The sequence below is a fragment of the Carassius gibelio genome, chromosome B25 (assembly GCF_023724105.1).
Source record: "Carassius gibelio isolate Cgi1373 ecotype wild population from Czech Republic chromosome B25, carGib1.2-hapl.c, whole genome shotgun sequence".
Taxonomy (NCBI): Eukaryota; Metazoa; Chordata; class Actinopteri; order Cypriniformes; family Cyprinidae; genus Carassius; species Carassius gibelio.
In genome coordinates, this window is record NC_068420.1 from 12189309 (window position 1) to 12204074 (window position 14766).

At 38.8% G+C, this 14766-nt stretch overlaps 1 protein-coding gene across 2 annotated transcripts in view; it reads left to right on the forward strand.

Moving 5' to 3' along the window:
* LOC128014220 (hepatocyte growth factor receptor) overlaps positions 1 to 13670 on the forward strand; it is a 45550-nt gene extending 31880 nt beyond the window's left edge. The window contains exons 12-21 of one of the 2 annotated variants that reach the window (XM_052597607.1): positions 540 to 689; positions 1716 to 1872; positions 2647 to 2787; positions 3208 to 3444; positions 6859 to 6939; positions 8432 to 8613; positions 9697 to 9806; positions 10005 to 10170; positions 10665 to 10801; positions 11966 to 13670. In XM_052597607.1, coding sequence (XP_052453567.1) covers positions 540 to 689; positions 1716 to 1872; positions 2647 to 2787; positions 3208 to 3444; positions 6859 to 6939; positions 8432 to 8613; positions 9697 to 9806; positions 10005 to 10170; positions 10665 to 10801; positions 11966 to 12176 — 1572 coding nt within the window. In that variant the 3' untranslated portion in view covers positions 12177 to 13670. The remainder of the gene's footprint in view (positions 1 to 539; positions 690 to 1715; positions 1873 to 2646; positions 2788 to 3207; positions 3445 to 6858; positions 6940 to 8431; positions 8614 to 9696; positions 9807 to 10004; positions 10171 to 10664; positions 10802 to 11965) is intronic. The other variant, XM_052597608.1, reaches the window with a different exon arrangement.
* The last annotated feature ends 1096 nt before the right edge of the window (positions 13671 to 14766 follow it).

The following is a 14766-nucleotide window of genomic DNA, read 5'->3' on the forward strand; positions in this document are numbered from 1 at the left end:
ATGTGACTTTTACATTTCAGGTTTACTTTTGGTCTGACTTTTGGACCCCGCTCAATCCCATGTAGATCGACTGCTGATTAAAAAAAAAAATTCTGGAGATTATCATTGCTTTTTAAAATGCCTGAATGTGTCATGCCCACTTTATATATCACGGTTCTGGCAGATGCTGATTATCTAAAACAAACCCCATATTTTTACGTAGTGATCATTTGCTTTTTGTGAATGGCTGTGATCTCCTTAGGGAGCTGGGTCTTAAGTGTAAGTGTATGTGTGTCTGTTCGCATTGGATCTCAGGCTGGCCGGTGCTGTATGGTAACAGGTGCAAGAGTGGAGTGTGTCCAATCTGTAAAGCCCAGGCTGTCATGTGAGGAATGCGATCGCTGTCTTTATTGCCTTCTGCTCCGCTCTGTACACCAGAGCTGGCTGGGTTTAGAGGGGTAGACGCTGCACAATCTATACGCCCCATATACACACTCAATCATGGGGCAATTTAAAGACAGCAATTTAAACCTTTCTTCTTCTGTCATTTCCCCCTGTAGGTACCCCCTGTGAATCAGGAGGCGGTGAAAAATGGCGAGGTGCTGAGAGTTTCGAACCGGACCTGTGAGAGCGTCACTTTGGTGGGCAACACGCTCGAATGCACCGTACCCATGGAGCTCCAGTCCGCCGCCAAAGAGCTGGAGGTGGAGGTACGAGACTCTTTCATTCTCTCCTCCACTTCAGACCACTCCTGTCCAGACCGGCCTGCATAAGAGCCACTCGTCAGCCAGCCAGCAGACTCTCAAAGTACCAAACAGGAGCTATTTCTGATCTTAGCAAAGGCCTCTGGGTTGCCAAATCATGATGGTTTCCAGATTAGCTCCTGAACACATATTCCTCTTGGAAATGAGGATTAGTTTCATTTCCTCAAAGGTGTTCATGTTGTAATTTATATATATCAGGCTCCACCTGATAAGATGCCATCCTTGTATTTCCTCTCTGGTCACCATTTGCTCAACAAGAGCATTAAAAACATTTCTGTCCCCCATTCTGGCCCCAGACAGTCTGATATGATTGGTGCAAAGATCAAGGAGACGTTGGCCTCAGCATAAAGTGCTTATCTGTCAGGGAGAGACGGACAGGGTGCATGTGACACGATGCTCTAATCTGACCCCATCACTATACGGTGTGGTAAAACTCATCTCAGCCCAAACTCAATAATACTGCACCACATAAGAGAGGCTCTATCTCTGATCCAATTTCCCCTCCTGCCTGCAGTGGATATGTGTGTTTCATTTTGCCATGCTGCTTTATGACCAGCGGAGCCCTCTCTCTGATCGTAAACGCTCCCTGAGGATGTTTCGAGATGGATTGTTGTGATGTTGGAGGTTCAAATCTAAACACTTCGCCGCTTATGAAATCTGAAACAAATGTATCACAGATGTGATGGCATGGAGATTTCCTGCTTGTAGTTTTGCATGTGGGCTTGCCTTTATCTGTGATTTATATTTTCTTCTAATATTTCTGCCAATTATGCCAACAGTTGCTAAAAGGAATTTACTAAAAGAGGATGCTTAAAAATATAATTTGTTTTGTATAATGTATTTATTATTTAAAATAGTTATAAATAAATATTTAATTAAAAAAATCAATACTGTAGCAAAATTAGATCATTCTGTCCATTTGGTCACTGATTTTGACTGAAAATAACGAAGTAATTTGTGTATCTATTGTAGTGGAAGCAGGCCACATCATCTGTGATCCTAGGTCGAGTGGTATTGGCTCAAGACCAGGACTACAAGATTCTGATCACAGGAGGAGTGTGTGTGTCTATCCTTCTACTGCTCCTGATTGCAGTCTTTGTTTGGATCAAAAGAAAAAAGCATATTGATGGTATGTGACTTTGCGTTTTCTTGTGCAGCTTTTAATGTATGTGTGCTTTATATAAGCTATTGGCTTCTTTGATGTCTCTGGTGGCTTTTCAAGTTAAATAAGCAACACTTTGCACACAGATGTTCCACATCATTTGTATAACTAAAGAGCATTTAAATAAAAAATAAAATAAAATAAAATCCAAGCTGGAAGACTTTATAAGTCAAATCAAGTTTTGGATGTCTGCCCTACAAAAAAAAAAAAAAAAAAATCTTGTTTTCCAGAAAGATATCCTAAACCTAAAAATAAAAGTATATGAATTTACTTTATGCAAATAAAAAATATATATAGGATTTGTTTATATATTTATTTTGGCATAACATTGTGCATAAATCTTACAAAAAAAAAACATTTTTTATTCTCTAGAATCAAGTTTACAGTTTTAAATTGTTCTCGCTTTAAGGATTTTTATGTATTTTTATGACAACAACTGTTCAACAAAAATACAGATTAAAAAACAAATATTATTATTATTAGATTTTTTGCACTAATAGCATAGCATGCTTTATGTTCAGAGGTCACAGTAGCGATTCCAGCATTGAACTTGCCAGATGGTTGTTTAAATGAATTTGAATGGAATGAGAGCGTGTGATAAAGAAAGAAAGCTGTTTCTGGGTTGTTTGTGGGAGTTGACACTGCTGAAGTCTGTGGTGGAGCGATCTGTCCCTTTTTTCTCTCACCTGTCCTTGGTCTCTCTCTCTCTCTCTCTCACCCTCTGTCTCTCTCTGGTTGTAGATTTAGCTAAGGCTATGGTTTGGTATGACGGCCGGGCTCACATTCCGCACTTGGACATGTTGGCAAACGCGAGGAGTGTCAGTCCGACTAATGAAATGGTCTCTCACGAGTCGGTGGACTATAGAACCACTTTGCTTGAGGGTATGTTTTCACGCTTCGCTGCCTCTCGCTCAAAACACACCGCTGGTGGAGGTTTGCCTTCTCTGCTGATCTCAGACCAGCTTTACTCTTTTTCTCTGGATTGGGAAGACTGGTCTTAGATCATTGCTGACAGGCAACTTTTTTCCAGTTCTCCAAACACATACACTTTCTGACCTTACTCTCCGCTCTCTCTCTCTGAAGACATTGCATGCTCTCCTGCTTTGCCTCTGCCTCCTTTTTTCGTCTGAAAAGATGAAAAAAATCCCCTCTCATCTGTGTAGCTGGGTTTAGAATTTCCTAACCTCTTTGTAGTTGGTGTAATGACTTTGCCTCCCAGACTTTCCCTGCTTTGTTCAGGTGACCCCAGGCCTCGGAGAACAAGTCATTGACTTTTGACCTCTCGACCCCATTGCCTTGCAGACCAAAACTTACCTCTGTCTCAGGCCGAGTCCTGTCGGCCTCATCTCTATGCTCATGCCCATGTGGATCTGTCCCCAATGCTCGGGCCGATGGAAGGGGACCTGGCGTCTCCACTGTTGCCCTCTAATGCACCTATAGACCTGGGCAGCCTCCATCCAGAGCTGCTGAAGGAAGTGCAGCACGTGGTCATCGCCCGGGAAGATCTGCTCCTACATGTGAATGAGATCATCGGGAGAGGTGAGGGGACACACAAATCTGGTCATTGTCATGAGATGCACTACCGGTCAGATTTTTTTGATTGGTAAGGTTTATGTTTTTTAAAAAAGTATATTTTTCTCACCAAGGCTGCATTTTTTTGATCAAAAATATAATTAAAACAATAATATTGTAAAATATTATTACATAACAATGGTTTTCTGTATTTGAATATATTTTTAAGAAGTCTTTGGTCTTCAGTTTCACATGATCCTTCAGAAATCATTCTAATATGCTGAATGGGTGGACCAAAAAACAGTCCGCCACAGACTTCGCCTGTGGATTTTTTTTTTTTTTGCGACTAATAAAATTTATTTAAAGCCTCTTCGGGTCGACTAATGATTAGTTGACTATTAGGAGGCAGCACTATGTTTAAAAATAATAACATGTAAAAAAAAAAAAATACATAAGACAAGACATTATAGCGAGGTCAGCTGTCTCTTTGTCATCAGTGAGTCTCGGTTAAAAAATACACAATTTAAACTAGACTTTTTCCTTTACCTTGGACACACTTTTTTTGTCATTGACCCAAAGTCTAGTCTCTTTGTACTGTTACTGTAACTTGCAAACATATTTGGAAACAAAGACTTGCCAAAAAACTGCATTACAAGAAATTCAATATCTCAAATGAGGGATTTAGCAGAGTGAATCAGTTTCAGACGTGGTTAAAGTTAATCAGGTTAAACGGTGACAATCAGCCCGGCAGGTTGGACATTTGAACATTAAATTGCCGTCTTCTCATTGTACTCCAGTAGTGGGGGTGTGAGTGTGTGTATCAGATTCACTGTCTCCAGTCCTGCCCAAGCCCCTGCACAATACTCCTAAAACCCACCACCCCTGTGGGAAAACCAAGTCCTGTGTGTCTCTGTGTGTGTGTGTGTGTGTGTGTGTGTGCCTGTGTTTGTGCATGTGACACAATGCGATTTATAGACCAAGAAGGAAGAGGCTGTGCGTGTATGCGAGTATGTTGGGGTGCTCGGGGTGGCATGTGTGGTGATTTGTTCCCGTGTTAAATTCCAGGCTCATTGTTGGTCCGTCTCAGGGCTCTGTGCCAGTAATCCGACTCTGCTGCCATCTGGGAAGACGTGATAGCGGAGCTGGAGAGAGATTACAGCACTCCACGCTCTATTATTTCAACACAACACCCCAACTCTTTCTTGCCCTCTATTCTCCATGCCCTCATTAGAAAGACTACCCTGCCCAGACACTTGTAATTGATAAATCTTTCAGTTACACACCACACTGCACTCCAGACGCCTTGTTTGAGTTTGTATTTCACAGTATTCTCACAATTATTTTTTTATGTGTCTGTCTCACTATTGCCATAGCTTATTATACATACAGTAGGGTCAGATTTCAATAAAGCACTAATTATTAAACTTTGCCATGCAACTCGTTGAACATTATTTGTGCAACCGATATGAATTACTCTGTACATCAAATCTTGGGGATTGGAAAGAAAAATTAGAGTTTCCATTTTTACATTTTCAAGCTACAGGTGCATCTCAATAAATTAGAATGTTGTGGAAAAGTTCATTTATTTCAACTCAAATTGTGAAACTCGTGGATTAAATAAATTCATTGCACACAGACTGAAGTAGTTTAAGTCTTTGGTTCTTTTAATTGTGATGATTTTGGCTCACATTTAACAAAAAATCTCAAAAATTAGAATACTTCTTAAGACCAAAAAAAAAAACATTTTTAGTGAATTGTTGCCCTTCTGGAATGTATGTTCATTTACTATACATGTACTCAATACTTGGTAGGGGCTTTTGGTTTAATTACTGCCTCAATTCAGCCTGGCATGGAGGTGATCAGTTTGTGGCACTGCTGAGGTGGTGGAAGCCCAGGTTTCTTTGACAGTGACCTTAAGCTCATCTGCATTCTTTGGTCTCTTGTTTCTCATCTTCCTCTTGACAATATCCCATAGTTTCTCTATGGGGTTCAGGTCTGGTGCATTTGCTGGCCAGTCAAGCACACCAACACCAGGGTCATTTTATCAACTTTTGGTGCTTTTGGCAGTGTGGGCAGGTGCCAAATCCTGCTGAAAAATGAAATCATCATCTTCAAAAAACTGGTCAGCAAATGGAAGCATGAATTGCTCCAAAATGTCTTGGTAAACGGGTGCAATGACTTTGGTCACTTTTGGACTTTGTTTCAAAAAACACAATGGACCAACACCAGTAGATGACACCCCTGTAGATTATGCACCCCTAATCATCACAGACTGTGGAATCTTAACAATGGACATCAAGCAACTTAGGCTCTGAGCTTCTCCAACCTTCCTCCAGACTCTTGGACCTTGGTTTCCAAATGAAATTCAAAACTTGCTTTCATCTGAAAAGAGGAGTTTGGACAACTGGGCAACAGTCCAGTTCTTCTTCTCCTTAGCCCAGGTAAGACGCCTCTGACATTGTCTGTGGTTCAGCAAATTCCTTGACACGTCTCTGTGTGGTTGCTCTTGATGCCTTGACCCCAGCCTCAATCCTTTCCTTGTGAAGTTCACTTAAATTCTTGAATCGATTTTGCTTGACAATCCTCATAAGGCTGTGGTTCTCTCGGTTGGTTCTGCAACTTGTCTTCCACACTTTTTCCTTCCATTCAACTTTCTGTTAACATGCTTGGATACAGCACTCTGTGAACATCCAGCTTCTTTGGCAATGAATGTTTGTGGCTTACCCTCCTTGTGAAGGGTGTCAATGATTGTTTTCTGGACAACTGTCAGATCAGCAGTCTTCCCCATAATTGTGTAGCCTAGTGAACCAAACTGAGAGACAATTTTGAAGGCTCGGGAAATCTTTGAAGGTATTTTGGGTTGATTAGCTGATTGGCATGTCACCATATTCTAATTTTGTTTTGTTTTGTTTTTGTTAAATATGAGCCAAAATCATCAAAAATAAAAAGAACAAAAGACTTAAACTACTTCAGTCTGTGTATATTGAATTTATTTAATACACAAGTTTCACAATTTGAGTTGAATCAATGAAATAAATGATTTTTTTCCACGACATTCTAATCTATTGAAAAGTTTTTGAACTAAGTGTCTTATGTTCATCAAGGCTGCATTTACTTGAGTCTGGCTTGCAACATTTCCAAAAAAGCAAATGTACAATGGAAAATGGTACTGAATTGAACTTAAATGAACCTCATACTTATGTCACTTCCTGTAATTAAGAAAGTATCATACTGTGTGAGACAGGGAGACTCAGAGGGAGAAAGTTTATGACCAACATATCAATTGTAGTCCCAACACAATATATTCACACTCCATTGTTTTTGCTTTTGGACTGATGTGATATGCACCTGCTATGCCCACACTCTGCTCTGGCATGAAGCGCTTTGATAGATTGATGTGCTAATAATCTCTGCATCTTTTCCTGTCTTTGTGTGCGCCAGGGCACTTTGGCTGTGTGTTCCATGGAACCCTACTCGAACCAGATGGCCAGAAGCAGCACTGCGCTGTCAAGTCCTTAAACCGTGAGTTTGACAACATGAGTGTTGAGGTGGTACAGTTGCAAGCACAGAGAGCTGAAGCTCTAATGTTACTGGATGAACCACATTCAATCATATTCATGAGGGTTTTAGGCACTCGTGGTGCCTAACACCCCTTAAACATGGTAAAACTGCTATAACCTGGTACTGAGTGGCCCGAACTGCCTAAAAATCACTGAAACTATTAAATCCTACAGAAAATCTTAAAATACATTTAGGATCCCCTCTAGTATACATAATTATTCTACCCATAAAGTATGAATCCATTCTGAACACAGTTTGACATTTCTTTACTGAAGTATGACATATGACTGTTGAGGCTGTTTTAATATGGCCTTGTGATGAAGATGATGATGATGAATGCAGCCATATCGCAGCCATATCGCATTAGAGATGCCTCTAATCACGTCATGTCACTGAGAGCTTTTAGATTTATGACCCCAGCTTTGATTTCCTGTCTCAGTTTTCAACAGGAACTGTTATTTAACTAGATTTTCAATGCATAATGTTTTACATAATCTTTTTGACAAAGGAGTGTTTTTGTTGTGCATTTCAGTTTTTACTGATATTTTTTATTATTCTTTTATTTTTATTTTTATATTTTTATTTTTCATTTTAGTAAAAGTTGTCATTTTATATGTATGTTTTTGAAATGTTAATTTTATGTAGTTTTTTGTCTTTAAAAAATGTCTATATAGTTTTTATTCATTTCGATTTAATTCCAGTTATTTTAGTACATCAAGGCAAAATAAATAAAACTAGCTGAAATAAAATATATATTAAAATGTTTTATTTAATTTATTTCATTTTGTTTCCGTGTTTTTGGTAAACTGTGATAACCCTGGTGCATTCATATATTAATTGCAGCAAAGAATCATAAAATTGTTATGAATAAATAATGAAGAATTGATTGACTACTGTAGGGCTGTTCCCAGATCAGTGTTAATCTTTTGAGGATCCTAAGATACTCTGACAGCAGTCAGTATAGCATAGGATGCATCATCGCTCAGGATCAGTCTGCTGTAAGACATGTACACACAGGCCTTTTCTTTTTAGTGTACCCATAAGCCTCTCTTTCTCTTAGTGAAAGGTTAAACATCTGTTTAATCTCCTCAAAATGTGAACGCTCCACCAACAAGATTAAGGGAGGCGCAGCTAAAATGGCAGGACCAACAGAATCTCAGAGCTCAGCTAGTAACGGTGCGGTCATGTCACAGCGGATTAAGTCTCCGCTCCGAAACCTCCCGGCTGAAATATCAGGCTGTGTGTGATAAAACACTTGATAGTGTTGGGGATAATTTATTAGTCGTGGTGAATGGTTCACTGACAATTTGGCAGGTTTATTGCCATCTCAGAAAACGTATAGCAGGATAGATTTTAAAAGAGTCATTTTGCATGTGTAAATCTAAGCTGGGGGAGATACCAAAAACCATTGTGGTGATCTTTGAAGTTCTGTTATTGTGCATTTGTGTGGCAGGAATCACCGATATAGAAGAGGTGTCCCAGTTTCTGAAGGAGGGCATCATCATGAAAGATTTCAGCCATCCTAATGTACTCTCTCTGCTGGGAATCTGCCTGCCCAGCGAAGGCTCGCCTCTCGTCGTGTTGCCGTACATGAAGCATGGAGATCTGCGCAACTTCATCAGAGATGAAGCTCACGTATGTGGTGGCAGCACCATAGGTCCACCTTTACTTACAGCTTGCACCAGCGCAAACCATCTTTAGCCATTAAAATAGTACTGTCAGGATTCACTAAAGATGCTCGCTAAAGAATTAGCACTGAAAAGGTGTAGACATAGTTATTTTTGCACCTGACCTCATTGAATATGCATTTGTAGGAGTTTCCCTGACGCAAAATTTATGGGAGGAGAGTATTAAAATGAATAATGCAATGCGATTTACTAACATTTTCATTTATCAAGTTACTGGTATTTGCGTCATTATTTAACGCCCAAAAAAGTGTGTCGTAAGTAAATCACCTGCACTGAGCACTGAGCACTGGCTCTGCTTATTTGCGACTATGCTAGTTTGCGCTGCACTTGGTATATTGCATTGGTCAGTATGTAAATGGGGTGTTGCGTATAAGTTTTACATTTGCAAATTGTCAGTAAATACCCCGCAGAGATTTCTACGCCCATCTGCGGTGTTTTGGTATTGTGCTCTGGTGCTAATTTGACCTGTTTAGTAAATCTGGCACTTAACTCTTCCCCTACCATTGACAAATTATCTCGTCTTTTAGAAGACAACGCTACCCCACCAAAGACAAGTTTTTACAGCTTTTCGTGTTTTCACTGTTATACACTTGGGGGTGCTATTACACATCTTCTGAACGAGTACAAAACCTCCCGAACAAAAACACACGTGAACATACATTTTGATTATCGTACTGAAAATTATCCAGATGTAGTTTCTGATAAAAATATTATTTTCTCACCTTTTTTGCTAAAAACTATACATTTTTATGAAACCTACCTATTATATTCAAGTGTTGATTAAAAAAAAGAATGCTTTAAGCTAGAATAAAACTGAAACAAGGCTCTGAACTTTATTTTGGTGTATTGCATATTGCAAATGCTGGTGGAGAAAGAGTTAATGTCTTTCCATACAACTTCAGTGTCTGTAGCTCCATAGCTATTAAAAACATAATAAAGATGATAAAACTGAAATTAAGCAGGTGGCAGTGCCTTGTGTTGTTTTTATTGTTATTGTTTTTAAATGGAGTGCTTGTTTTGGTTCCCACAGAACCCCACAGTGAAGGACCTGATGGGTTTCGGGCTGCAGGTGGCCAAAGGAATGGAATATCTCGCCAGCAAGAAGTTTGTACACAGAGACCTTGCGGCCAGAAACTGCATGTGAGTTTTTCAACAAATTACCAACAGTGTTTTGAAGTATCGTACAGTATGTTCAGGGCACTTACTTTTTTGTTTAGGAGCACTCATGTTTTTAGGGGCATGTGACTTGCATTAGGGTGTTTATAGTCTTATATGTATGACTTAGATCAAATATTTGTATTCTGTACATAATATAAATATTTGGAATGTCTCTTTCAGGTTGGATGAGAGCTACACAGTAAAGGTGGCTGATTTTGGTCTGGCCAGAGACGTGTATGATAAAGAGTACTACAGCGTGCACAACAAGCACGGGGTCAAGCTGCCCGTCAAATGGATGGCATTAGAAAGTCTGCAGACACATAAGTTCACCCCCAAATCTGATGTGGTGAGTATCTCAATCACAATCTCAGTTAGCTTACTGCAGTACAAAGATTTACTTGGATATTTTAGTCTGGTCCAGTTCTTCTTATGGCAGTATTTTAAAAGCTATCCAGTCTTTAAACAACTTGTGGTCTCCGGGTCACTTTTTAACTAGATTTGTGCAGAAATGTTTCTCTTTCACACTGACTCATGCATGCACACACATGTCAGGGCTCAAGGTGTGCCATGACTCATGTCCTGTTTTCGTACCTGCATTTCAAATCAAATAGATGACTACTCATGGCCACTTCAGGGAAAAATAATTTCTCAAAATTTCCCAAATACTGACCTGACTGTTCCCTAAAGTGGATTTATGAGTTCAGCTTTTCTGTGCTTTGTTTCCCTTTCTGCTGGCCTCAAACAAATGACAGTGTTGCAGCCATCCAGAGTTCACTTGTTTTGATAGGTGCTCACTTGCCCTCCTCATAACTCACTGTTTTGAATTTGATCTTCACGCAGTGGTCGTTCGGCGTGTTGCTGTGGGAACTCATGACCCGGGGCGCCCCGCCGTACTCTGATGTGAACTCCTTCGACATCACTGTCTTCCTCCTTCAAGGACGAAGACTGCTACAGCCAGAGTTCTGCCCAGATGCACTGTAAGTGCACACACACACACTTGGTTCTTCATTATGACCTCCGTACTGCACTCCAAAGGGGGAGTGCATCAACACAAGTGTAAAACAGAGAGCCATTGTTAACCACCCGCAGACTTAGTCAAGCAGTAGTAGTTCATCAAAACTCAGCTCTGCATGACTACCTGAGCTCGGCACACATCAACTCCCCACCCTGCCTGTATGATATGAGTCAACCACCAAACATTCTTCACACACTGCCATCTAATATCCAGCCACGGATCTGAATAGAGATATGTGGGTCATCACTCCCTTCAAAGAGCCAGTCCTCCCAGGTTTTCATGCCTCTGCTCAGCAGACTATTGCAGGACAAACAATGGAAAGTCATTCTGAAATGCGTTGAAAGTTTGCACCGAAGGTTATAAATTTCAAGGCAAAGGTGTCTTGAACTGCCAAAGCAAACAGCTGGGATGGAAAGTTGAGAAGTAGAATGACTTACACTTGTGATTCTTAGCTCAAAATGAATCAAGATTAACTGACAAATAAACAGAAATATTTTAAACTTTTCAAAAGTTTGGGGCAATACGTTTTTTATATAAATTATATTTTAATAAATACAATCAATATTTGATGTGTACATATATATGTGTGTGTGTGTGTAAAATTAAATATATATTTTTTTAATATAAAATAAATTATTTTATGCAGCAAGGAAGCATTAAATTGATCAAAAGTGAATTGTAAATACTTTAGTGTTGTTGCAAAATTAAATACAAAAACTAAACTAAATGTACCAGTAAAATAAAATAAAATAAATCTAAAAAATAAATAAGAGACATTTAAACAACTATTTAATTCAAGTTTAAAATATAAATGTTATGAAATAATATATATATTTACCTCATTTTTAAAGGCACCTATTAAATTTAAACAAAGAATATTCAGTTTATATTAATGCAGGGTGGGGCTTCATTATATCAAGGGGGATTTTATTAGATTGTTTGCTATTTGTATAAATTAACCCCTAATGTTAAAGTATTTTGCTTCTATTAATGCCATGAACATTAAATAATTAATGACATTTGAAATCTTTTTTCCTTGGAAAAATGTGTGCAGATGAATCCTGCACAATAAGTACTTTTATAAAAAAATTAGATTTTCCTTAACATTTTACTCTTTTCTTTTTAGATATAATGTCATGATTGAGTGTTGGCACCCTAAACCCGAGCGCCGGCCCACCTTCTCAGAGCTCGTGTCCCGCATCGCTGCCATCTTCTCCAGCTTCAGCGGCGAGCACTACATCCTCCTTAACACCACCTACGTCAACATCGATAAGATGACGCCCTACCCCTCTCTCATCTCCTCTCAGAGTAACCTGGACCGTGACTGCTGCACCTGAGAGACACACACACCAGACAGAGGGAGGGAGAGAGAGAGAGATAGGAGAACAACCAAAAAAGCCATTGCTGTTCATGAAAGACAATGGACTGGCTCTTTCATCATTAAAGGAGGAAGAAAGCGGCTCAAGGACACTGTGAAAGACTTAAAAGGCACGGACACTCCCTTAATCGCTGTAAATAGATTATGATGAGCCGTGACCTGTTGAGTTAAGGTTCTCCAGTCGAGCATGAGATGGTCCTGATCTCCTGGGACATTTCATCTGTAGGGTTGCATTTTGATGATTCTTGCAGTTTGTGACCATCTGATTCATTCATGCTGTTGGCAGATGCTTTCAAACGACTTCAAGATGTCCCAACATGTGTTCTCCAACGTTACCTGAGCATACGTTGACCAAATCATTTTCTGTGAAAAGTGTAATAAAACGTTGTGCATGCCTTCATACTATGAACTGAATGCAGCATAATGAAGTTTTCAGGAGAACACTGGACTCACCTGATGTTTGATGATGTCTTGAGGAACTTGGACTCGGTCGGAGGCCTGTTCGTCTGATTCAGACCGATATATGAATGATCTGATTCTGTTTTGTTTACTTATGTTCAGATGATTGTTTTCTGTCCTGGCCATTTGAATCTTTCTGACAAGATTTATTCTGTAGTTCTATATTTTTATATAATCTGCTTAAAGTTTAGTGTCAAAGTGAACATACTACAAGGTTCACATGGAATCTGCGCAGCTTTTTCACATTTCCACAACTGATTGAGTGCATATGCTACACGTGCATATGTCTAGAGAGATATTATAAATGTATGCTTTTTATATTTAATATCTATTTTAATTATTACAAGTATATATTTACATAGATAGATAGATAGAATGTACGTGTTTATAAATGTACTATATATATATGTGTGTGTATATATATATATATATATATATATATATATATACACACACACACACATGCATATATATGTAATTCTGCATATGCATACGCAAAATATACTATATAGAGAGAGAGAAAGAATATGTGAGACTTTGTGAACAGCAGATGCAGATTCAGTGTGGGCCTGTATGTTTCTATGTAGTGAAGATGACTATGAATGTGATTTGCCATAACGGACTACTGTATGATGTAAATAATTTGTCTCTCTATCCTTATTGTCTGACTTGCTGTGTGATACATGTGTATATATAGCCTATGAACACAGTACAATATAGACAGTTTGGTTTAATAGTTAAATGAGGTCAATCAGCATTTCATTTTATCCCTATGTGAGTAAAGTTCTAGTGTTATTGTTACAAATGATCAAAAAACAGGCTGAATCTTGATTTGTTTTGTATAACGGTTTAGGTTTCACCATTTATGAAAACCTTTCTTTTCTTTAAATGTCTTCTTAAGATTTCTATATGGAGATCCAACTCAGAAATGGTACAAATGACAATATTTCTGTCGTTCCAGTCATGATAATAAAGTTTTATTATGTGTGTCATATATGAATGAACTCTCTTTGTGCTGTATCTAGCAAATGTTGTCCTCTCTTAAGTCTCCATTTCATCAGCTCTGTTTGAACTTTGACCATGACCTTCTGATGACCCTCGATGCTCTTGACTCGACCCTCAACTGCATGCGTCTAGACAGGCTTTTTAATTTCCTCTTATGGACTCTTTTCGAAAAAGAAGCGTAACACTACCTGTCTGAAAGAGTAGTGCGGCTAAATGAATTATATTTTGATTTACAGATACCACATACAATACACATTGTCTCATAGATATTAACACTTTTTACTAGTCTGCAAAATGCTGATGAGGATTACAGCATGGCTATACCTCACACAAGAACAATTTGGTTAACATGCATTAAATGTATTCAAAAAGCAAACCTGTAGCATCACTGTAGCTTTGTTAGATTCTAAACTTGGCTGTCCTTGGGGACAAATACTAAATCCCTACTCATAACTCAACACTAAATCATAAGCTAATGTGGAGGAGGATATGACCTATTTGTTTTCAAAAGGCGCATTGTAAACCTCGCTTTATGTGGAATGACTAGAGTGCCACCTTCTGGACGAGTTACAATAGCTTGCCAGGAGAACAACCTCTCTTTGACTGTGGCCCATTGTTTCAGGATTATGAATCACTTTAGATAAAAATAAATTACCTTGGGCCTTCATTGAAGGAATTAAGACAAGTTACACAAGCAGTGAGGTAGTTTCTTGAATAATATCGCTCGCGGGTATTACACAAACGGACGGAAAATCCGCGCCAGTATGACGTTCTGTCTCAGCTCCAGAACGACCAGCACTGGGAGTTTAAAATCATCCTGAGATGACAGTTATGAGCCACTTACAACACAGTAGTACATTCCATCTTATATTGCATATCTAAACGTGCTAATGTTAATAAAACAGGTTGGGTCACGTTTTGCCTATATTTTGGGGACCTTATATCCATACAAAGAGAGTACGAAAAAAGCTTCTAATTTTGTTTTGGACGCCACATAATAGATCACATAAAAAACAGGCTTAATAAACAATGAATAACGTAATTGCAAAAATGTAAAAAGGTTCTGTGAGGGTAACATTTTTAGA